At 42.9% G+C, this 25,298-nt stretch overlaps 1 protein-coding gene across 2 annotated transcripts in view; it reads left to right on the plus strand.

Moving 5' to 3' along the window:
- The first annotated feature begins 5,791 nt into the window (after positions 1–5,791).
- Positions 5,792–25,298, plus strand: part of col2a1b (collagen, type II, alpha 1b) — a 49,166-nt gene continuing 29,659 nt past the window's right edge. The window contains exons 1-18 of one of the 2 annotated variants that reach the window (XM_076739890.1): positions 5,792–6,132; positions 9,659–9,868; positions 11,223–11,239; positions 11,593–11,625; positions 13,163–13,195; positions 13,446–13,499; positions 15,040–15,141; positions 15,901–15,978; positions 18,113–18,157; positions 19,163–19,216; positions 20,677–20,730; positions 21,807–21,860; positions 22,504–22,557; positions 22,658–22,711; positions 22,916–22,960; positions 23,079–23,132; positions 23,327–23,371; positions 23,846–23,899. In XM_076739890.1, the coding sequence (XP_076596005.1) occupies positions 6,042–6,132; positions 9,659–9,868; positions 11,223–11,239; positions 11,593–11,625; positions 13,163–13,195; positions 13,446–13,499; positions 15,040–15,141; positions 15,901–15,978; positions 18,113–18,157; positions 19,163–19,216; positions 20,677–20,730; positions 21,807–21,860; positions 22,504–22,557; positions 22,658–22,711; positions 22,916–22,960; positions 23,079–23,132; positions 23,327–23,371; positions 23,846–23,899 (1,131 nt within the window). In that variant the 5' untranslated portion in view covers positions 5,792–6,041. The remainder of the gene's footprint in view (positions 6,133–9,658; positions 9,869–11,222; positions 11,240–11,592; positions 11,626–13,162; positions 13,196–13,445; positions 13,500–15,039; positions 15,142–15,900; positions 15,979–18,112; positions 18,158–19,162; positions 19,217–20,676; positions 20,731–21,806; positions 21,861–22,503; positions 22,558–22,657; positions 22,712–22,915; positions 22,961–23,078; positions 23,133–23,326; positions 23,372–23,845; positions 23,900–25,298) is intronic. The other variant, XM_076739898.1, reaches the window with a different exon arrangement.

Genomic DNA, 25,298 nt, shown 5'->3' on the forward strand with positions numbered 1-25,298 from the left:
GCTCCATCAATAAATATCTAAGTTCATGTGACAAGGCTGCAGATTTTATTGCTGCTAATTAAAGGTTTCTGAATGATTTAGACACGATGTCGTTTGTGGTGCAAAAAAACAAAAGGTCATCAGAAGACGTTTTAAGTTAAGGGATGAAATGCACAAAAACAAGAAGAACAACAACAGCAGTGAATTGATCCCAGTAATATTATTTGTGAAGCCAAAGCATCAGTGAGCCACACCGTTGCACTGGGCGACGTGTTCCTTTATCATGAGCACGGTAGTTTAATTTGAGTCAGTCCCACACACACACACACCATCCTGCTGCTGTAAATACTCACGTGTGCACCAAATCCACAGCTGAAAATAGTCCCAACAAATACACCATTTACTCCTGTTTGAGCAACGATTGCAGCCAGTGGTCAACTACTTGATTTGATTTATAGAAATGAAACCTAGCAAGTATTTTCATTGTCAATTAATCTGCCATATTAAGGCTTTGGAGTATAAAGGTCGGAAAATCTGGAAAAATATCGGTCAAAATGTCCCAAGTGGTGATGTCTGAAAACTGTCCAATGAACTGTCCAAAGCACAAAGATATGCAGTTAAGTATGAGAAAACCAGCTTGTATTCACATGTGAGAGGCTGGAAGCAGTGAAATTTAGGCATTTTTGCAACTAGTCGATTTCAGAATAAAACATATATATGTGACCCGCTTTTAAAAATGTATGTCTTCAGTGTGACTGAGCGGGTTTGGGACTGAGAACTGTAGACAAGTCAGGGAAGTCTGAAAGTATTTAGATGTTGACAGTAAGAAGTATGTCCAAAATATTCAGTACTTTGGAAAGCTGAATGAAACTCGAGTTCAATTTATGGCAGAGCTAAACGACGTGAGCAGCGTGGGTAGTAAATTCTGCCTATCCTTATGTGGCCCCGTGCTGAATCCAAGCTACTGGGAGTAATGTGATTGTGGCTATAGGTCGTCTGGCGGCGCGTTCTTTCACAGCTGGTGATGTCATGGCTTTTTGGTTATTTCTGTGGCGATCTCACATGGACTCACTTAAAGCTCTCCATGCTGTGCGCACCTCTCTCGCTCCCTCCTCATCATCAATCTCCTTCCCACTCGCAGCGTCCCACCCTCTCCTCCTCTTTCAGCTGTCCCCTCCCTCACTCGTGCATTCCATCTTTCCCACCCACCTTACCTCTCACTCTCGCCCTCATTTTCTATTTTTTTTCTATTTTTCTGCAACTGCCTGCTCTGTCTGCCCCCCCCCCCCAGCCCACCCCTCTCTTTCTCTCTCTCTCTCTCTCTCTCTCCTCTTTTTTTCCCATACTCTCTGATTATCTTTCCAGACAGACTTCATTCCTAAACAACTTCAGACCTATATTCACAGACTCTTCCCATAATTTTCTGCCTCTTTAAAGCTCAGGTCTTCAGTGTGAACTGTAAGAGGTTCGAACTTCCTGCAGCTGTAATTTGTCACCACGTCATAAATTCACCGAAAGTCACTTCACTTGTAAATTATTAGCAGGCGATCAATGTTTGTTAAAAGAAAACTTCTACATTTTAAGCCTTTAAACACATGGGGATGTTGTTAAAAAGCAGTTAAACGATGATTTTTCCTGTTCTCGTGTTGGCGGGAATCATTCCTAATCTCCCGGGCTTGGGTGCTTCCATGACACACATTTGATCCCTCAAGTGCCAGTGTTTATTTTCTCATCTTTTCTGAAGCATCGGGGACTCTGTCACCCTTAACCCCTCACCCTGTTGGAGGGGGACACGTCTGTCAATTCAGCACACAGACAGACTTTGAAGAATCAAATTCCAGCCACAGGACACTGCAGTCCATCTCTTTTCCAGACATAATTGAGGTTTGCAGGTCTGAAACAAAGCAAAGTCTTGTCTCGGCTCATCGACAGTGAACCTTGATATTTAAACCGTGCATGCACTCTCACAGACACGGACACGAGAAGCGCAGGGTGTCTTTTCCCTCTTCAAGGGTTTTGTGGGCTGTTTGCTGAAAGGACATCATACACACATACAGCACAACATCTCTGCTCGACACACACCTCATAATATCTCCACAGACCCTGAAGCAGCATGGGCACTTCTGTCAAGTAATACTTTTTCATTGGTTTCACATTACTGTTGACACATTTTCAGTCCACTGGCCAGTGTAGCCAGACTGCCACTTACTACCAGCAGTAAGAAGCTATGGCTGATTTTAGGTCTCCAGCCTATGAATAGATAATTGGTGGTTAAGTGATCCAAAGTCTTTGATCCCTGGGTTGCGCAGGGTTTATGGGCCCGCCACAAGATCACAAAAGGAAAACAATTATAATTTGCTTGGAACATCGCTATACATAGTCAGACATACACTTTTCGTACATAAAATGTCTGAAACTATGCAAAATTACAAGTTGCACAATTTTCCTGTAAGCCTGTGGAGTAGGCATTACATGAAAAACAAATGTTTGAGGCACAATAATGCAAAGCCAACACATTTACATGGTTTTTATAAGTAAATGAAGAGTAAAAGACCAAATATGACTCAGCTTTTGACCACATTTAGCCCACAGAGTTGAACTAGTGGTATATTTATGTCAAATTGTCTTTGGCCATAAAAAACATTTTCCATCACTCATGTTGTTTTACTGAAACTTGCAGATGTCTACTTGCAGGTTTCAGTGATTAGCATGCTTGCAGGTGTTTACAGCAGGGTAGTCCAGACTGATCAGCAGTCAGTCATTACTCCACTTGAACCTGGACTCAATAAACGACCCTCAAAAACAAACTAACATGCAGTACGATTCTCTGACCCATTGGACAAGCACATCTCTCCTTTGACAGCCCAGCAGTAGAGAATAGCACAAATGCTGCACACTCGGGACGCAGCAGCTGCTCCTGTGTCCAATAAAGTGTGAGGGGTCAAAGGGCAAAGCTCACAGGTCACAACCTGCAGAGGGGTGACAACCCTGCATAAATGATGCAACCAAACTGTCCTTTGCCATTTAAATATAGCTACAGTTGTAGCTCCAGAGTACAATACAGTACATCTCTGTGAGCACTAGGTTACTTGCTGTGATTTGTAACCTCAGCTACATGTGACAGGGTTAGAGAGGGGACACGAGTGTCATTCCTGCACAAACTTTGGGCTCAGTCCAGAGGTCTGATGGAGGAAGATCAAGGCTGTTTGGCTTGGCCGAGCGTTCCCTCTATGAACAGGACTGGTAGAGAATTTAGAAAAGGGTGTTGCTGCTGCAGTCAATGCCTCTTAAATTCAGAGGAAGTGTTGTTTTAACAAGGAGAATAATGAGCAGTGCTGGAAAGTAAAGTGAATTTACTTCAGGTACTGTACTTAAACCTGCTGTAACTGATTTTTTCAGGCCCGGCAGAAACAAGTTGTGATCACATGACTGACATATCATGACCTTGTTCACGAGCAGTTCATTTTTTCTGCATAGGGCAGTTATGAAGCTACACTATCGTTCATGTGGAATTGAGTTTGTGGCCACCTGATGGATGTAAGTTCAATATTCATGCTCTTTTAGCTCTGTTTAGCCATCACACAGGCCAAGTTTATCAATCAGCATTTGGACCAACAATATATAGATTATAGAATATTTATTTTTGTTCACCAGTTTCATGAAATCTTACCACATATTTACCATATGTATATAGTATATATACAGTATATGTACTTCTACATATGATCAATGCAAATATGCATTAATTTAAAAATGACCTTGACCATGTCCTGAATGTGTGCGTGTATATACAGTATATATATAAACTAACTTATGTTCAGCTGCAGTCTTTTGAAATACACAGAGCAGTATTTCAAATGACAATTGAACAAAATAAAGTCCTTCTAATAAAAATCGCTCCCTCTAGTTTTACACATTACCAGTGAAACATTGGTGCTCATTGTCTTTTATTCCAATGAGTGCATCACACTGGATAATAAACACACCCAAAATTAACAAACTTCATGACTGAGTCCTATTTTAGTGCTTGTTTGACCTTGGCGACTGAAATGTGTGATGCAGGGAGTGAATTTAAAGTGAGAAGACAGTTCATTTAACATGCTTTACCTGTGTGTTTTAAACATATTATTATTAGCCAGTGAGCTACACCTACAAAGAGCAGGTTAAACATCACTGTTGGAGTCATTTGTCTGATCGAAAATGACACTGGAGCCATAAAAGAACCTGACTGTCATGGCAGCAGGTGAAATACAGACTATAGGACACGCAGGCAGCATCTCTTCAGAGTAGTTCTGTCCTGAAAGCGAGATGATACTGAGAGAAAACTGGCCATTCTAGGCCCATTCAGGAGGGTCTATATCAGGGACGGGAATATGATAACTCAGCTGTCCCCTCAACATTACTCCAGCTGTCACACACGTCCATCTCACCATGTTAGAAGACTATGATCACCTGGTTAGGACTGAGCCTGCTCACTGCAGGCCATCAGCCTCAGCCAGGGCCATCCTCTCTTCTCCCACAGTCCTCTCACTATAGCCACTGTACTCACCAGTGGATCAAAGTTCTGCCCTTCACATTCAAAGGGGTGATGACACAGTGGACAAACCAGGTGGGACACCTGGCCTCGCCTTCTTTGGCATGAATCACCACTCTGCTTTAGTTGTCAAGCCAGTGAAAATAGGAAGGAGAAATAACAGTGTCCTGTTTTAAGAAACTTAGGAGTCAAATATTTTTAGCATGAAGGGTGCAGATGTTACACAGCTGATAGTGAAAACATCCATGAGCTTGTGATGCAAATGCAAAGTGAAAATAGGATTTAATGCATTTACCCTCACAAGTGCTTTAGGCTGTAACTAACAAATATCTTCATTATCAATGAAATATTAATGAATCATTAAGTCTATAAAGCATCAAATGTCCAGTTTCTTGCTTGTTTTGTTCGACCATAATTCCATATTAGACACTTCATTGACTACCATGACCAAAAAGTAACAAATTGTCGCAAGTTGAAACCAGCAAACCATTTTCCTGAAAAATGAACTTGATCATCAAAGTAGCTACAGATGCATTTTCTTCTGACCCTAACAGCCAGGATGAAGCTTGCTTACAGATGGACTGCTTGTTTAGTGAGAAGCTGATCCCAGGTGCAGGAAGCATCTCTTACCTGTTTAACAGCTTGACCACGTTAATAGATATATAACTTTTATAAATTGAAGGACTGTTGAGTGTGTATTATGGGGCTTCAAAACACATTTTACATAATTATTTTCAGAAAAATATTCTTATCATGCTATAAACAACACAAATATTTTAACATTTTAGGGACTCTTTGTGACACTGGATGGGTTTAAAGTGATTTTATTTTACTTTAAGGTCTTTTTTTGTTTGTTTTTATTGTCCTTTCACATCCTGAGAACACTGCCTGATGTATACAATCACTACGTGTGAATAACATCATAAAATACTACAGTGTCTGGTATTTTTCATGCCAACCTACAGATCTTCTTAGAATATAATCCTCGTCTATTTATTGCACATCGGTCACAGATTTAGATAAAGAAGCTCCTTCAATTAGCGTAACGAAGAGATTCTGACATCGCCATGCTTTCGATGAATAAGGCGGGGGGTGAAAGGGGGAGGGCACCAAAGCCAGAGGGGGGAGAAAGTTTCAGTTTTTTTGGGTTCCGTAGCAGCACGTGTAGAAAGGAGTGGTTTAAGACTGGAATAATGGAACCTGGGAGACTGACTGGGAGGGAAACGAAGCTCAGATTTCAGCCTGACGGGGGGCAAGGGGCCGGACTGATATTTGGGAATATACGAAGATTCATTGAAGGCAACGGGGACATAAAACTACAGCGTCTGGCCTGAAGTGGTCGGTGCTGAGTTTCTGCTGCAGGTCCGGGTCCTGCCGCTGGATTCCCCCATCGGTTTTTGGGAAGGGTGAATTTCGAATGGTTCGGCTTTTGTAACCGGGGACACACGCACCAAACACTGAGAGAAGCCTCTGCTCCCTTCGCACCCTTCTTTCTCCCTTGAGGGCCGTGCATGTCTAATATTTAGACATGTTGATCTTTATGGATTCCAGGACTGTACTGCTACTTGTAGCAACCCAAGTGTGTCTATTAGCCGTTGTGAGATGTCAGGAGGACGACCGTAAGTGACAGTTTTGTTTCTCTCAAAGAGCTGTAATGAAGAAAAAGTAAAGTTATGATAAGGTGCATATAGAGAGCAGGTGCTCTCCCGAGTCAGATGACTCTGAAATTGGTTTATCTTTACGCACAGAAGCCGAACTTTGAACAGTTAAGAGTTTGTTTTGGTGTTTGGGGTGATTTGGCTGTTCCCTCGCACCTTTTACGCACAGAAAGTTCACGGTTGTTTGGAGACTCCGTTGTATGAAAAGTTATCTGACTGATTATAATTGTGGACCTTCTGTCTGCCAAGAGTGCTGATCTTTGTGTGTCTGCAAGGTGTGATGAAACTCGGTATATGTAAGAGTTGAGGACGTGCGTAAAAGTGAGGCAGTGGATGGAGAGATGAGGCAAGTTTACGCAAAATAACGCGCACAGAGCAGGAGCTGTTTCTTTCTTGATTCTGTGGTGTCACTTTTTATTTGAGTTGATCTATTTTCTAGCGGTTATTCATATCTTACTTAAATTTTACATTTCGGTAGAGTTTGGAAAGTGAAAATCATACAGTAAGATTCAGATTTTGATCCCCTACAGTGGAGCCCATGCCTCCCCCTTCCCTCCCTTAAGTTAAGCTGCCGGACACCTGTGGGTGCTTCAGGGGCCTTGACAGGCTCTCCTTTTAACTGCAGATTCACTTAATATAGAGGGTGAAAGGGGGAGGGGATGGCCAAAAGTGAAAGGTGGTCAGGCTCAAGGGCCTTTAGTGAAAAGTGTCCACATTCCATTGCTGTCAGAGGGCATCCAGGCAGATCCCGGCTTGTTGAGGCAGAAAGGTGCACTAATAACCAACATTTTCATTAAAATGCTTTTTTTAGGTGATTATTTTAAAGTTCACTCCATCACGGCTGAAACTGGCCTCATATTATTCTTCATACTTGCAGACTTTCTACTGTTTCTGCAGTTTTTTTGTTTTGTTTTTAAGAAAATTAGAGCGGGATTATTCATCATCATTATTGATTTTAGTATCCACGAGAGACATTTGAGAGTAAAGGTACGCCAGCAGATTGGGGCCAGAAATAATGTTCCATATGATTTCAGGGTTTCCATCTGCTTAAAAGATTACCCATAAGCTGTGACAGTCAGCCCAGAGAGAGACAGAGCCAAGGTGCAAAAGAGAGGTGATTGGAAAAATATAAGACGGGGGGGACTTTATTATTGTAACTCCGAGAATCTTCTCAGTATACAATAAGTCGAGCTTACCGAGCTTTTAAGGCAAGGAAAAGGTGTATTTTCCAAGAAGAAAGAGAAAAAAGGGGGCATACTCACGCCAAAGTAATTTCAAGTCTCAGGTTACCCTTTCGGAGAAATAGGGCCCTGGATATAATGCAAGCCCTTCTTTCTTCAGTATTTTCTGGGAGACGCTGAAGTGGCAAATAGGTCTGATTGTGACCTCAGCACAGCAGGCTCGGTGGCACTGAGTCTCTCTGGGGGGGGACAGGGGTCAGTTCTTTAACTCTCAGTTTTAAGGCCACTGGCTGTTCATGTAGGTGAGGAGGCCATGAAGCTAATCAGACAGAGACAGAAGAGGGGTCCAGGCTTAAAGGCTACTAAACACAGTTGACTCGAGTGTCCTCCAAGAACACCTGGGTTCACTTTACAATTTTCATTGTTCATTTTGCTCCCCTGGAAAACAGTATGGCTGCCAACACATGGGAGAGGGACTTACAAATTATCTTCGGTGGTGAAAAGCCAGTTTTCTATCAGCTCTCCAGCATACAGAAGAGCCCTTGTCCCAGAATGTCCCATATCAGGACACTCTCTCATATTTGAGCCAGTGAAAGGACAGGTGCAGTCTTTTGACAGTACATCCAGGCCTATAAAACTAAATGTCAAAAAACCACAAGGTATGCGCATGAAAGCTGACCATTTTCTTTTCTCTGATGTGTTTGAATTGGCATCTGACACAGCTATGGCTTCCAGATGGGGTTTAAAATGTGCCTCATGTTTATACAAGGCAATAGTTTGTGAATTGCCCACTCTGTCCCTTTCCAGAAAGACCTCATTCATTGCTGCAGAGGTCCGTTAGGTTACCTTGACTTAACCAGCGCTCAATGGTAAATATAGCTACTGTACTTGCAGCTTCTCCTCTCTCCCTCTCACTCCGTACCCTGAGGCCTTTCTTTTGGTGTGTCAGCCACTTTCAGCCCTTGATCCAGGCTCAGTGGCTCCAATCAGAGCCTTTCTTTGAGCAACTGTTTGGCCTTCTGTTGACTCTTTAGGAAGCTGCCACTCTGGAAAATGAACAGGAATATGGTTAATTACTAAGGTCATTGTTACGTTTTCTTAAACCGCATGATTTAGACCAAGTACAGTACCTGCATTGAAACACGCCCCACCTCCATCACGTTCAGCTATGCACTCTTTGCCAAGCTGCCGTCTGAAAAAAGAATCCAAGCATTTTTCATTTGCTGAATGCAAACTCTGTCTTCTCTGCAGTAAATGAGGGTGTCTCCCGCAATGTAAACTCACCCTATATTTAACTTGTCGTGGAATTCAGGCGCATGGTCTCCAACTCCTGTGAAGTTATTGGAGGTTTCCTGCAGGTGTTGCTCAGCTTCGCTCTGATTCTGTGATGCTACAGTGCCCCCCTGTGGCTACTCGGGAGGTTGCATGTTATTGTGTTCATTCAATAACTGGCTCAGTGTTGATTATTGATAAATGGAGTGCTGTCACAAGATGTTTTTGTTTTTTAGCATCACTTCTGGGGCAGTTTAGCCTGTATTTGATGGTGTGAAGCTGAGAGATTACAGTAAATGTCAGGGAAGAGAGGGGTGACACACGGCAGAGGTGCAACAGCTGGATTCACACTAAGGAATTTGTGGTCTATGCAGACTAGAGCTGCAAAAAGGAGTCAGTTAGTTCAATAGCCAGTTGACATAAAGGTAATCAGCAGCTATTTTGATAATCAATTAAGTATTTCAGTAACTTTTCAAGAAAAAAACACCAAACATTTGCCAGGTCTGACCTTTCAGATGATGCTTTTCTTTGTCATGTACAGTATCATAGTGAACTGAGTGTTTTAGGGTTTGAAACTGTTCACCTGGGGCTGTGGGATATTAAGATTGTGATTTTTGACTCTTTTCTGATATTTTCTAGACAAAATGATTAATCAGTTAATCAAGACAACGATTGGCAGACTAATTAACAATGAATATTAACACTGGTTGAGTTCATGACCACAGTTTGAGTTCCTGTGTTCTCATCTTTGCTGCTGAACAAGAGAGTTAATCCTAAACAGCTCAATGACATACTGTGTTAAATTCTTATTAAGAAGAGTATGTTTTGGGGTTATTGTTTTACTTAGGTTAAAGCTTTGCAGCATGTTTCGTTATATGCATCCCATGTGTCTTTATGTCTCAAAGCCATGTTACGATTTACAGTAAATACACTAGTTGATGTTTATGAGTTTCATACCTGATGCATTATCTCCTTTTTCCTCCCACCACCCACCTGCCCGGGCCTCTGTGTGTCCCTTATGACCTCACACACAGAGGAGGATGTTTTTAGCTGTATACAAGATGGACAGCGCTATAGCGACAAGGACGTATGGAAACCAGAGCCTTGTCGCATCTGTGTGTGTGACACTGGAACCGTCCTGTGTGATGAAATTGTCTGCGAGGAGCTAAAAGACTGCCCCAAACCTGAAATCCCATTCGGAGAGTGTTGCCCCATCTGCGCAGCTGACCAGTCTCCACCCATTGGTCGTAATTTATTTATCTCACCTCTCATAAATAAATTACTCTACAAATTCATGTTGTTTATTTTGGGGAGAAAATGACATTGGGACACCTTGGTATCGATCAAAGGTTGGCCAGGTGCAGTTTTTAACCTTTTTCACTTTAACGTGTTAAATCAGGCTTTTACTAAATGCCAGCCTTTGATTTGAATACAGTTTTCTATCCCCAAAGTAAACAAATGATAGGAAATAAACGACAACAGTGACACCTCTGACCAGATTTCAGAAATGCTACCTCAACGTCTTTTTTCCATCGCTGGCTCACCTTGGCCCCATCTTGTTTGAATACTCTGTCCTTCCCAGAGTATCATGAAAACATGTGGGAGTCATTAAGGAAATACCTCAGTCGAGCAGACACAGCCTCACATTTCTACTGTGTCCTCTTTGTGGACTTCTGCAGATCTGATGGCAAGAAAAACTGTGACACTCTGCCGAGGCTTTTTGAAGGAGCCATTCAGCACATTTTAACTGTCGCCTCCTGGTAAACTGGGAGCTTGTCGGGCAGCTTTGGAAATACAAACAGAGTCAGCTGAGGAGCATGAGTGAAATCAGAAGTGTCACTGTTTGCAGTGCATGCTTGTGTTTTAAAATGCTTTTTAAAATACTTAACTTCCATTCAAGGCTAAATCAAGTGCTTAGTAAGAAGTGTGCAACACGTACAGCATCATTTTTAGTTCTCGATCACCTACAAAGAGGGCTGGCTGTCGAACCACAACGCTTTGTTTATACTGACTGAAATATGTCTGCTAACTATCGAACACTGTCAAGTACTGAAAGTTGGCATTAAGACTCATAATCCTGCTCACTTATTTCATGATCAGTTCCTCATTTCAATCTAAAATTTTTCAAAGGCAAATGCCTTGTACAGCTTCTTGTATTTAGTAATTTCTCATCGATATCCAGCCCTACCTAAAACATATGCAAGCTCATAATGTATCAACATTGCTACTTACCAGCGCCTATTATAATGCTTTGAAACAGAAAAATGGCCCACATCAGATTTAGTGTCCTGAAAAGATTCTTTTGCTTTCTTTCATTCCCTTTTATCTGCAGCTGCTTTGCTTCTGCTTTGAGCTCTCAAGATGGTGATTCAACCAACACTTTTTCAATCCTGATGGGCTCTTTGGGTACCACAAACATGATTTGGTGGTGGTCTCCAGAGTAGTTTAGTTTAGTTTAGGAAAGTACAATTAGCCATCAGCTCATATAAACTGTCTGGGTTTCTAGGGAGGACTGTATAACCCTCGTGGATTCTTTGTATGAACTGTTCGCTAACTGTGGTCTGTTTCTCTCCTCTAATCGGCTTGACCACATAACAGGAGCACCTGGAGCTAAGGTGAGACGCTGCAGGATATTAAGGCTCTGTGTGTGTATGTGAACTGAAGCTCTCCAGCACCTGCAATTAAATTATGCATGTATCCAAACTGATATCAGTGCTGCAGGACCTGTACTTAATGGATTTAGATGAGACTTTGATATGAAGGAGCTTTTCCAGGCGGATGATTATTATTTCCTCCTGGATGCTGTGCACCAGGTGTCCAGTGATACTGTACCAGACTCTTATTCTCAACATTTTGCCGCTGACTGGTTTCCTCAAGATTGTTAATTTTCCATGTGATGTGCTTGTCAGATGTTTGAAAAGAGAGATGCTGTTGTTCTAATTCTAACTGTTTTTTTATGCTTTATCAGGGTCAGAAAGGTGAACCCGGAGACATTACCGATGTAAGTTGACACCACTCAGCGCTAGAAGAGTACAACTAACCATCCTGTTTAATGTGAAAATGTTCATTTTTTAAAAATTCTTTTGGAGATAAAAATGCATCAAGATCCCTTCCATCCTCACACAAAACACTAGTAACGCCTTCTTGGTAGCCAGTGGTGGACTATAAAGTATACAGATTGTGTACTTACAGGCAGAATAAATAGGATTTTCCCTAAAAAACAATGTATAGACTGACGCAAAAATAATCCCTTTCCATCATCAATCACTTATGACCCACTTGAAGCATGTGTGTCTGCCCTCCTCCTGTTTTTTCTTATTTTGCTGTGTTCTGGACGTTTCTGGGCGTCAAGCTTTGGGCGGTGGGTGTGTAGCCCCCAGCCAATAACAGCGTCCATGGTGTGAGGGTGGGACTGTATAGAAAGGTAGCAACCAGGTGCCAGATCATAAACAGCATCCGGGAGGAAGCCACAGTGTTGTTGAGCCAGGAAGGAGTGGCCAACTTTGAATGTGTACAAACCGGCAAATCCTACTCATTTTGCCTTTAAGTCAAAAACAGCAGTACTGCAATGTAAAAATACACAATTAAAAGTAAAAATCCTGCTTTGAAAATGGAACTGTGGAAGTATTATAAGCAAAAATGTTCTAATTACGGAAAATGGACCATGTGAGTCTTATCCTATTAGATACTATTATATTATTATACTGATGCATTTAAGTGTAAGCAGCATTTTAACCATTTTGAATACTTTTGGGACAGTTTACACCAATGCATCAATTTTTATACGATTCTCATATGTTCTGTATGTAAAATCTGAACCTGTACAGTAACAAAAGCTGTCAGGTAAATGTATCAAGTAGAACTGTCAATTAGCATGAAATGGAAATACTCACGTAAGTACTTCAGATTTGTGCTGAGGTGCATTACTTGAGTAAATGTGTTTAGTTATGGTCCAAAAGAAAAGAAATAAGTGAAGACTACAGAACTTAAAATGAAAAAAAATAATTGTAGAAATACCTAGAATAACTCAGTATTAATGGCAGTCTGAGATGCAAAGTGATGAGTCAGAGAGAGAGGAGGCAGGTCTTTTAGTCCAGTCACCAGGAAGAGAGCCAAGCACAACAAGCCTCCATACGATCCTCCATAAAGACTCTTAAAGGCCAGTGAAGAAAGAGACAGAGCAAACTCCCTGCTGCTGCTGCTGCAGAGCTGCACCTGGAAATGCTTTACCCCTCTGAGGGAATACAAGTCCATGGCAGGAAATGCGAAGGCATTGTTTATTGTATGTTTCTTGTAATGCGTTGCCCGAAGAGATTAGCGATTAACAAGTCTGCACTGATGGAAAAAAGATAATGTTCCCTAGTGCAAGGAGAGCTAAGCCTCACGTGCGCAGCTACATCTGGTGGAGATAAGCTGTAGTAGTGGGCCTGAATATGAAGAGTATTCAGTTTGTGCACTTCAATATGCCTTCATTTACACGACATTTTATAAGAGATAAGTGACATCATGTCTGTGTCTTCCTTCCTTTGCTTGAACAGGTTGTAGGACCAAGAGGACCACATGGCCCAATGGTAAGCACCAAGTTCTGGATTTGAACATTATTCCTTAATTTCTGCTGTTTGAAAGCTTTTACAGTTTGCTCTCTGTATAGAGAGCTCAACGCAGAAAGAAACTAGCATCATAATAGCAGTACATGAAATTGCCAGCTGCAGGAAATGGAAACTGATCTGACATAACAGTAGCAGAGTTCACGAGCTACAGCTGTTTCTTCTGAGAAAGCACCTGAAGTTACTGACTCCTTGGCTGTCTCCTGTTCACCAGGGCCCACCAGGAGAGCAAGGACTCCGCGGACCCAGAGGAGAAAAGGGAGAGAAGGTCAGTTTGAAACAACAAATGTATTTTTTTAAATTACTCCCCTCATTTTCATACCAAACACTAGACCAACACCCTGCGCCTTTAAGAAGTACAGCATATTTTATTGAATCTGATAGCTTAATGTCTCTGGGGGGTGAGGTGGGTGGGGTAATCTGCCATAGCTTTCAGGTCTACAGAATGCTGGCCTTTCATTGAGCAGTCTAACTAGTCATGTGTCATTTCCATGAAGCTGTGTGGTCTGGGTTGTTTAACAGATGTGGGACTGTCGGAGACTCATAATGTAAACCTCTGCTTCTCTGCGAGGCCTCGGTCAGTCCGTCAGTGTGGGAAATCACGTGTCGCCGCATTCGGCCGGCTTTGATCGCTGCATTAATGTAACGACAGTTGGATGCGATAATGGCTGCAGGCGAGGAGTTTATGTCGTGTAGTCGTCTTGTTTATGCAGATCGAAGCACGAGGTGGATTCTGGCTCGCAGAGGAGAAGCAGCCTGTTAGGTGTTCGGCACATTCTTTGCTCAGGATCCCCTCGCAGGGTAATTTGTCACTACATGCAAAGAAGCATGCCAGGGAGTCTCACTCTGATAAATCATCAGTGTGCTTTGCAACCTCTCAGGAAAAAAATGTCTATTTTGTATGTAATGGTATATTTGGCCATGGTCTAAATATCAAAGCTGTTTCTGAGTGTTTTTAAATGTCTGCTTGGTTGGTTCAGTTCAAAAACATAAACTTCAGTCCTGATGGATGACTGTTAGCCGGTCAGGTGTAGTCAAGTCCTCTCATGTAGTGCAGTTTGGAGAAGGTTCAACTGAGCATTAGGCTTCTGTCAACAGTATCTGACAGATGTAGTCCAGTAGTACTTCGTCTGCCAGCGACTCTGTAATGATTTATCCAAAGTACAACTCAGACCCAAATATTGGCACAAATGCCTGGAATTAATCAATAGTGACTTGTAACGATTATTTTTCAACACTTTCCTGCACTCATATATGCTTAGAAAGTCTGGTGTTTGGCTTAGTGTGTCTATAGTTAATATAAGATTACAACAAAAGGGGTGATTTGCATTTGCATTTCATATAAAACTGGTGATGGAGAGAAGCTCATTGCAGATAGAAAATATAAATATAAGCTGCATATTTGAGTAGAAAATGATTAATAGAGCCATGGATAAGTTGATCAACAGAAAATTAATTTACCAGCTATGAACGTAGTCATTTTGTGAGTGAAAAATTATAAAACATCTTTTTTTTTTGGTGCTTTCTGTGAAATGGACTTTTAGTTTTGGAGTGTTGTTCCAATAAGGCTTTTGCATATGTAAATTTGGGCTTTGGGGAGGTAAAAGCTTGTTTTTTCTTTCTTTTTATTATTGTTTTCTCACATTTTATAGACCAAATTATCTACAGATTTGAGTTATTCTTAAGGCGCTGCATCATTCGGTCACTGATCTCACGACAAGTTCTCCTTATGATCAGGTCATAGTCTTGTACTTTTAATAGATTTCATAAGAGATTTCATTTGTTTTAAAATTAATTATCAATTTCAGGGAAGCCCTGGTCCCCGTGGCAGAGATGGTGAGCCTGGCACCCCCGGAAACCCCGGCCCCCCTGGACCTCCAGGACCTAATGGACCCCCTGGCCTTGGTGGAGTAAGTGTCCCATGACAAGTAGGGGGTTAGCATTCACTGCAGACACAGAGGCTGACAGGTTGAACACTGATGCAAGAAGGCCAAGAATGGCCTCACTTTGACTGGTTGGAATAAGCAGAGAGAAAATGGAGCAAGGAAAAGAATCCAAGAGCACAAAAGATGTGGGAAACTGCTGGCGTTGGGAGGAGGCAGAAAGACAACAGCGAGTAGATGCAGAGAGAGAGAATAGATCGAATGCCTCTCATTCTTTGCAGGAGAAAAGGAGGGAGGAGGTGGACTGAGGGGAGGGGAGGTGGAAGGGCAGGAGGTAGTACGATAGACTTGGGGAGGGGAAGGGAAGGAGCTTTTTTGGGGGGAACAAGGAGACTCTTTGTGAAGGCGAGAGAGATGAAAACGGTTCACATGCCCTCCGTCTCTCCTCTGTCTGCATCAGAATTCACATAATCAGCTCTGCTGCTGACGATCTATTAAAAGCTCATCCTCTCCCCTGCCAGAGTGACACAGCATCCTCCAAACTCTGCAAATCAATGACAGCACATCTGGCCTCCAAGATAATACAGACGTTTTACACCAGGAAACACAACCAAAGCTCATTTTTAAAGTTGAAGCATTTGGTCTTTGGTTCTTTACCCTGCACTCCATGAGACATCTTTACTTTAAAAGCTTCATTACACTTAGATTTTATGTAAAAAGGCACCTAAACAATGTTCGTACGTCTTGATAAACATCTGAACGCTCTCTTTTTTTCATCTTTCCCAGAACTTCGCTGCTCAGATGGCCGGCGGTTTCGACGAGAAGGCTGGCGGCGCACAGATGGGTGTGATGCAAGGACCAATGGTGAGCGAGCGATGATGAGACGTGCTGCCACTTTTTCTTTTTTTCTTTTACAGTCGGCTGATTGGGAATCTGCTCGGATGCTATCGTCTCGGAGGGATCGAGAGCAAGGAGAAATGATTAGATCTTTCCATCTGAAGATCTGTGCTGGCCCGTCTGAAGTGTCTTTAAACCAAACTGAATCCCTTCCAGTTCCGGTGCTGTTTTTGTGGCTGATCCTGCACCTTCACCTTTCTGGAGGAGCACGAACTTCCTGTCTTCAGCTGAGGCAGCGTGAAATATGAAAACTACAAGATGGACGCAACTCATTCTTCATCAGGAGGGGAGATACCCATGTGGGATTAAAACCATCGAGGTTGAAAGGAAACGAGGAAGAACACCTTTTCAAGACCAGCAATATGTAGCATCACATCTGTTTCTTCCCCTGCTTTGTCATTGTTTTCTGGAGAAATCTTAGGCATGAATAGTCAGCTCCCTCTGTGGTGAAGAAAAGAAACCTCAAAGTTCTGCTTCCTAATGGAAAATAAGCACCTCACATGGAGTACAGAGGGGTAATTTCATAAACTGAGGAAACAGCCATTGATCGTTATTACATTTCAAGCCCATGAAGTCGGTTTGCTGGCATGGCAGCTTGCCTGAGATGGAGTGAAGAGCACACTGGGAGCTATTTTGGTTTAGAGAGCTTGAGAGCAGCTTGGCAGTACCTCAGCCCAGCAGAGGTTTGAGACGCCAGGAGACGGGGGGGGGGGGGGGGGGGTGGAGGAGGAGGAAGGGGGCGGCTGGAGTCAATCAGATCCCCACAGTTAGCAGCAGTCTGTGTGGCTTCGCTCCCACTGACTGTCCTTCCACACGTCTGTCGGAGAGCTCGCCACAATACTGGGTCCTTTTTGAAGCCAGCGGTTTACTCTGCCGTTTGGAGGAAAGAGCAGACCAGACTGATGTTAAATCGCAAGTCAAGCTCTAGAACATCCACTCTGAGCCCCGACTCATATCCGTACACCTATACCAAACAGTCAAACAACGCTCTTACTCAAATGTATGCGCATACATGAGCACACATACGCCAGTTCCTGAAACACACATTCAAAAGTGCACATATAGAGCCCCATTGATACCCGCTGTGGTAAAGGCTCCCCTCACCCACTGAAAGGGGACTTTGATTCGCGTCTGAGGACCACTGTGTCGTGCTGTGACGTTTGCTTTGGCTGCCATCCCCGATTTTTTTTTAAAGCACAACCGTGATGCTAAAACGCGGGTTTATAAAAGCAGGTCTGCTGAAAGGAATATGTTTTTATCCGAGAGGAAAGCTGTCACAAGCGATCTGAAGAAGTTTATTGACACCAGCTCTTACAGTCGCATCCTTGTGCAGCTGGTGCTCTTCTGCATGTGTGTGTGTGTGTGAGATAGAGAGCCAGACAGAGCGGGAAAGCGGCGGGGATTTGGCTCATCACCTCCACAGAATGTGATTTTCTCCTCTTGAGCAGTGATGCATGAAGTAGAAATCACTTTGGCGTGTGACTCCAACCAGAAGCTCTCGCAGAGCAGATTAAGGTTCAGTCAGAGAGAATTTAGCCGAACAAATCTCACCTCCTGCTCTGATGCCCGAAACGTTTAGGGATGAAACATTTCTCTAAATCCAAACAGTTGGGAATTATGTTTTTTTTCATTCCATGTCAAGGTGTAACAAGTCATGCAGAGTTCAAACACGTAAGACGGCAGCACTGCTGCTGGTGACCTTTGAACTACAGAAGCACACGGCAGCTGGGAAAAAGAGAGGAAGAAGAAGAAGAAGAAGAAGAAGAGGAAAAAGAAGAAAAGAGAAAGTAAAGAGAGCAAGAGAAAATCTAAATGACACTAAGGAATTTCAAACGATTTATGGATTTGACAAGTGCAGCCGTTGAGTTTCTTGTAGCTTCAGGGCGCGGCAGGTGATGTTCTCCGTGTAGCCTCTGCAGAAGGGGACCAAAACAGCCCCCTACCCTGAACTCCGACACTCAGAGCTGCCAAACATAAAAAAAGAATGTGCACTCGTCTGTTTTATGTGTTTGTGTAGTTAAAACTGAGTATTGGTTAAAAAAAAAACAACAGATTTTTTTGTCATCAGCCTGATCTTGTGTCTCTTGTCTCTTCCCCTCAGGGCCCTATGGGTCCCAGAGGACCACCTGGCCCCTCCGGATCACCTGTAAGTACCTCCAGGCAGCACACAAGCCGAGTGCACCTGTAGACGAGATCCTGTGCTCGGTCGCAGGCTGCAGGCTAAATCTCATAATTGCAATGAGCTTGATGCTGTGTGTACATATTCCACATCGTCTACTTCCTCCAACTGTATTTAATAACAATAATGACCCCAAAAAGGCAATGAGGCGGGGATGCCACAGGCGGATAGACATCAATGTTTACACACGGCTCTGTTTTAACCACGAGCTGCTTTCTGGAGGAAGGTCGCGCCACACGGAAAATACTTTTGTCTCACAGCTGCAGGCTCCGAGGCTTTTTCCTATGCCACAACCCGAGCGAGCTGCAGAACACCTGTCAGTTTACTGTTCACAGAGCCTATGGGCTCAGACCTCCACAAACACACCCCGCCTTTTTCTGCTGCTGCCCGCAATCAAGCTCCACCTGTAGCCCTTTCAGGCCTCCCAGCCTCCTGAGTGAAGCTGTTAAGTCGTAGGCAATGCCAGCTGACGTGCCTCAGCTTGATGGTTTTACTCACCCTGAGCCCACATTTGGAGAGACGCGTATTTTACTTTAGAGGGGATTCAAACTGGGAAGTGGTGTCATTTTGAGGAGCTGCAGTTTAGACCAATGTATTATAAAGAAGTAGTTTTGGTGTAGTTTTACTTAAAACTGCTGCAAGAGTGTTTGGCTGAAGGTTTATATTCAACCAACAGTCGGTAATATATCCAGTATGTAACTGTTCATGGCAGCAGCTAACCAAAGATGTTTGATTATTTATTGCTTGTTTGGTCTATAAAATATCAGAAATTAGTAAGAAAAAATGCCCATCGTGATTTCCTAAAGCCCCTAATGACATATTCAGAATGTGACCAACATTTTTAAAGCATTTTTGCTTTAAATAAAAAAAAACATTAAAGGTAATTTGATTATAAGAATAGTTGGTTTCTTTTTTCGTATAAAAAAAGTTTCACTCTCATCTAACGGCCTCTTTCTTCTTTCTACATCCCAGGGCCCACAAGGTTTCCAAGGCAACCCAGGAGAGGCTGGAGAGCCCGGACAATCTGTAAGGGTCCCGCCGTAGTCCCTCCCTCAGCTCACACATGGTTTATTATGAATTCTTGCTCATAAACCTTGTCTCCTTTTTTCTCATGTCAGTTTCCAGCCACTGCTGTCGGCGCTGTCGCTGTACCACATTCCTTCCTAACCTCTCTGTGCTCACTGCTAACCTCTATACCCCGCTCTCTTCGACCTGCCACCTCCTTCTGTTTCAACATTTACAGCCCTCCTCAGTCGACGCTCACAGTGTCTCAAACCCAGCGAACCAAAGCAGGGTCCTGAACAGGCTGTCGTACTGACTTCTGTTGTACATTGTCAGGAGCGGATTTGCAGTTTTCTCATGATTTTCTTTTCCATCGTTAGCCGGCGTCTCACTGACAGCTTCCACTCTTTGCTGTACCTCTCCTCATTTCTCCTTCGATAATTCCCTGCCAGATAGAAGACCCTACTTTAAGTTTTCCCGGCTCTACCCCCTCTCTTCCCATACACACCCCTCCTGTAGTTTCCATCCTGACCTACCTCCGAGGAGGCTTCCAGAAACCAGCCCTCCCTCCCTCCCCTGTCCTTCCCGTTCCCTCAGCAGGTAGACAGTGCAGGGCCTCCCCTCTGCTGTGTTAATCTGCTCCTGTGGAGTTCAGATGTGCAGCCCCTGAGGTGCCCTCTCTTTCAAAGGTGTTCCAGTGCATCATTATGTGCGATTAAAATCAAGCTTCCTTCCAGAAAATGACTTGACAGATGCAGAAGGGTCACGATGTTGGCCAAGTGTTTGTGAAGGCCGGAGATCAGTTTAGCCTTTGAAATCACAACTTGTCAACCACAGTGTTTTCCATCTGAGCATAAAACGACCAAGATGCCTTTAATTAGCTATTAAGATAAGGAAAAATCTAAAAGTATGCTCGGTATAACATCTCTTTTACTGAGCACTTCAGAGTGTTTTTCATCTCTTGTACCATCTGCTTTGTCAGGAGACAGACTGACAGAGAAAAATGGAGAGAGGTCATGTAGATGGAAAAACATTGACAGAACCAATAGATATATTAACACGCACGAAGTGAGAAAGCTGAAAAGGAAAGTGGCAGATGGAAAGAAAAAAGATGGAAACACTGAACTTTGCACAAAGGATTTTGGACGAGGATGCTCGAGTATTTGTTCCATCTTTTTGACCTCGTCCTGCCCGTAAATCCTGCTAATCGTCATCTCTTTGAAAAATACTGTGATCAGTAGTCGTCATATAGTCGTTACTGTTCACAAATAATTCCTTTTATGTGCTTTGATACAAACAAATTTGCATGAATTACAAAGCAAAGTTCACTTATAGAGTTGAAATGATAATGAAAGTCATGTGTCAGATTTGGCAGCTGGTTGTAAACTGACACAGAACAGCTGTTAAAGTTCGTAACGTCGCCCTCTGTTGGTCATTAATGGAAGCTGTGTCTCACCTTTGCTTGTTTTCTTTTTTATTAATAGGGCCCCATGGGTCCCCGTGGCCCTCCTGGACCCCCTGGAAAACCCGGAGATGATGTAAGTGTGTCCGTCATAACTTTACAAAACTGTAAGCACATTTCCAACAAGAGGAACTCTGACAAAGCTGATACGTAATGAAGCTTAATTACTGTCCTGTATCACCTGTTCTGGGTGTGTTCTGTAAAATATCAACATCTCTGCTGAGTGGCCTTCAGATTTGATCTAAAGACAACCAAAAAGAGAAATAAATTCTGTTGTAGGCTGCTCTGACTCCACTTGTTACACTGTGTTACAGTGTAATGATTATCACAGGTGAATTAGTCTGACTATCAATTTTCCCATTCCAGACACATTTTTCCACAAATTTTTATTTACTGATATGTGTTTAATGATACTATTCTGAAGTATAAATTACAGTGTCTCCATTGTAAATTGATTTAGCTGCTATTTTTTTACAAACTCAGCTAAGCTATGCTCGTTTCCTGCTCTGCTGCAGTCTCACTGCTGGTCATTGTTGGTTATTTTCAGCCTCTTGTTTGTCGGTCTTTTCTACAGTGTCTGATATTTTTTGTTTGGTATTATTACTGCTATGATACCATAGAGAATGCAGAATGTTAATATTATTGTACTGTTTGTACTGTTTCAAACACAGTTCATAGACTTAGCTATTCTGGGCTAAGCTAACACAGCAACTTTGAAGTACTGTGAGACACATCATGTATTACTGCCATACACTTAGGCTTTTACAACATTCATTAAATTATGTATCACACTGTATCACTCAGATTACTCCCAAATTACTTACTATAATGTCTCTCAGCATTATGCGTAAGATGAAATACTTCATGTTGTTTTCTTCAGCAACCTATATGTAATTCCCACTTTTGGCCACATGATGGCAGCAGACATGACATATCACAACGTGTCCACTAGTAGTGCTCTCTCTCTCTCTCTCTCTCTCTCTCTCTCACACACACACACACACACACACACACACACACACACACACACACACCACTCCATTAAATCCACAGTAGCACATTTTACATTTTAAAAGGAGTGCTTGCGTGAAAAGTCGTGGATCTGCACACTCTTAATCACATTTTGACTCCTCCTCTCTGTTTGTGCTTTAGGGTGAGGCTGGCAAGCCTGGAAAATCAGGCGAGCGTGGACCTTCTGGGCCTCAGGTGAGATTTCTGTGGCTGTTGATTCATTCTGTTTTTGAGCTCTGAGTCTCTTTTAAAAGGTTTTGTTTTGTTTGTGCCTCCGGTGGTCAGCAGCCAGCCTGGTAATAAGGTGTAATAAGCTGTAAGAAATAAGTCTCTAATTGCAGCTGACACACTGAAGTAGAGTCTTTGGCTGTAAGTAATCTGATTTGGTATAACAGACTTCAGATACAGTTATAGTGATGCTGTCACTTCAGAATAATCAACTCAATTTGTCATTAAACAACCATAACTGACAGTAATGATGGATTACCATACAGACAGAGCGCTTCTGGATTTTCATTAGAAAGTTCAAATGTAAATTACTTCAACTAAAATGATGTTATAAGCTTCAGATGGAGTCATTTATCATGTCAAGCCAAGAATTAGAGCTTAAAGATCCCATGTGAGCAGTAGTATTTGGAGCCAAAACTGCTTTTAACTTTTCAATAGATGATATCAACCTAATGGAAATAACTGCTCCAAATCTCAAACCTTTTAATGTTGGAGAAAACTGCTGGCCTGATGTAATCTGTCCCAAATCATTTTAGCTTCTGTTTAGCCTCACCGTCTGTCACTCCGCTGTATATTAACCTCCCGCATCGTCTTCCCTGTTGCATGACAGGGAGCTCGTGGATTCCCAGGAACTCCTGGGCTGCCTGGCATCAAGGGACACAGAGTGAGTGTGTTTGCTTTCCGTTAATGATTTCCAGGAAAATGAAGTTATTGCTTGTGTTCTGGTCATCGGGTTCTTCACTGTGCACCATCTTTCTTTATAGGGTTATCCAGGTCTTGATGGTTCAAAGGGAGAGACTGGAGCTGTTGGATCTAAGGTGGGTTTCATTCTGTGTGTGTAGCTGCTGCTTTCCAGGTAATTAAGACACCACTTCGCTGTGAGTTCATGTTCTGTACATCTCTCCATGTTGACGGTAACTTTTGGCACAAGTTCATTTTTCATTGGTAGTTAGTTTGCATAGACTGTATAATGACAGAAGAGTCTCGGCTTACTCTCAGCTACATGTTTCCCTCTTCTTCAGGGTGAGGCTGGTGCTCCCGGAGAGAACGGCGCACCCGGACCGATGGTGTGTAACACTGCAGATCACACCAGCAGCACGTGAAAACAAATACAGATATATAAAAAGCCACTTATAATGGGAAACTGATCACTCAGCTTTCCTCTGGTCTCCCTCACCCACACAGGGACCTCGTGGTTTGCCTGGCGAGAGAGGCCGTCCTGGACCCAGTGGAGTTGCTGTGAGTGACATCCTTCTGTCTAAAACTGGATACAGAGGCACTGGATGCTCACTTTGATTTGTTAGTGCCTGAGTTAGGGAGCATGTTCAAAGATGTTCCTTTCATTGGCTGATCAGTGCACTGTAATCCAGAGAGGTTAACCTCAATGTGTTAATCTCATGTTGTCATGTGCTGATGATGTACTGTTCTTTCAGGGAGCTCGTGGTAACGATGGCTTGCCCGGTCCTGCTGGTCCTCCAGTAAGCATCTTTATTTTTTGTCTCTTTTAACTCATTTTGATCTTCTTTTTTTTTTTTGAGTAAGAAACACTGTAGAGGAAATCCATCTCCACACACTTGAGGGTTGCAACGGTATGAGATTTTCATGGTATCACACATTTATTATCATTATTAATATTATCAGTTAAAATGACCCTTAAAGAAATGAAGACAGAAGGTTTTTCTGGTTAAACAGACTCTTTATTATAATATCACAAAATATTATCTCCTGACTAATTCAATAACTCCAGTATGGTGGAATTCAATATCGTGGATAAGCCAGATGTTATGTGGTATGACAGCCATCAGTTCTCAGACCACAGTGTGTATCATGAACGAGTATACCACTGCAACCCTACACCACACACAGCCCGGTCTGCAGCGTGATAGGAGTCTCTACACCTGGATGTGTGTGATGAACAGCTGAGCCAACACACTGTGTTCTCCTCCCTGTAGGGCCCTGTCGGTCCTTCTGGAGCTCCAGGCTTCCCTGGCTCTCCTGGTGCGAAGGTAAGTCACAAGTTACCTAAGTCATACCCCAACTTCCTCTTCATCTTCACCTTTGTTGTGTTTATTCTGTGAGTTAGAGTAAGGGGCTCTGTCTTGTGTCTGTCCCGTCTTTTCTATGAGAAAGCTGACTTCTGTCCTACTTACTGTGGACTTTTACTCTGCACAAACAAGTTGTGCGCGTAGCAGGTGCATGGACGTGGGTTTTGTCAATTCGGTGTCGTTAGAACAAGGCTTTCTTGAATCCAATAAAAAAGTTAATATGTAAGAAAATGGCAGCACTCAGCTCAGGGAGGATTTTGTGAGGACAAGTTGAAATGCTTTAGTGAAACCGGAGAAAGCTGCTCTGCATTGAAAAGTGCTTTAAGCCTCCATCTGTGTGGAAAATTAGGGAGGAGGGGGGTTTTTTCAAAGTGCTATTCTCCCTCTCACTGTCTTTCTCTTCTTGCCTCTCCCTGCTTTGCATCTGATTTATTCCTCCTGCACGGCAGACAGGCTCTGCTCTGTGCTCGAGGGCCCAGCGCTGGTGGTTTGCTTTCTTCTTTGAGCCCCTTGATAGTTTGGGAAAATCTTTTAGGAATTGCAAGTGGAGTATCTCTTAACAAAAACCAGGAGTTTCCCTTGAAGTAATCAAGGCACACTCGGCTCAAGATGGAAAATGTGCGCCTGTGTGTGCGCGTCGTCTCAACTTATACCAATAAACACTTTCTTTGTCTGCAGGAGAGTCTGTGGACCTGTGTGAACATTATAATATTCCCTGAAGTGTCCCATGGCGAGGAACTTGAAAAAACGTTATTGTGCTGTAGCTTGCCTGACAGCTCGTGAAATGCAGCCTCGTTTTCCTCTCTGAGCCCCGTGAGCAAGGCTTTGCAGTTAAAAAGGACCCAAGACTAACACAATAAAAAAGCTAGTTAGACAAAAACAACACAGTTATCCGAACCTCAGCTGAATAAACCGTGCTCCCGAACTGAAAAGATCTAACAGAGGTGACTTTCGCCCAGCTCCACTCGAGCCTCGGCGGGTGTGTTTTTCAGCACCAGCCAAGCGATCGCCTCTAAAATGCTGAGAATTTTTTCCATAACTTTAAAAAAAATACGAGCAGATGTTCCTCCCTTTGTCCCACTTTAGTTTCAGAGCCAGTGAAATGTTGGCTTTGACAGTACAGGCTTCGGGAAAAGAAAAATTCAACGCACTACATCACCATTTTTCACAAACACAAACTCTATTATGTCATACTATTGAGCCTGCAAGGTCTACAAAGCTGCAGCAATAGCAAAGGAATTCCATTCACCAGCATGCTGCATACCACCAGTGTGGTAAAATCTCTGGCTCGTGTCCACCGTTCCTCTGAATGGTGGCCCAAGTCCTATTTTTATCCTGAACACGACGGTCTGCAAAACAT

Source organism: Chaetodon auriga, chromosome 2 (genome assembly GCF_051107435.1).
Source record: "Chaetodon auriga isolate fChaAug3 chromosome 2, fChaAug3.hap1, whole genome shotgun sequence".
NCBI lineage: Eukaryota > Metazoa > Chordata > Actinopteri > Chaetodontiformes > Chaetodontidae > Chaetodon > Chaetodon auriga.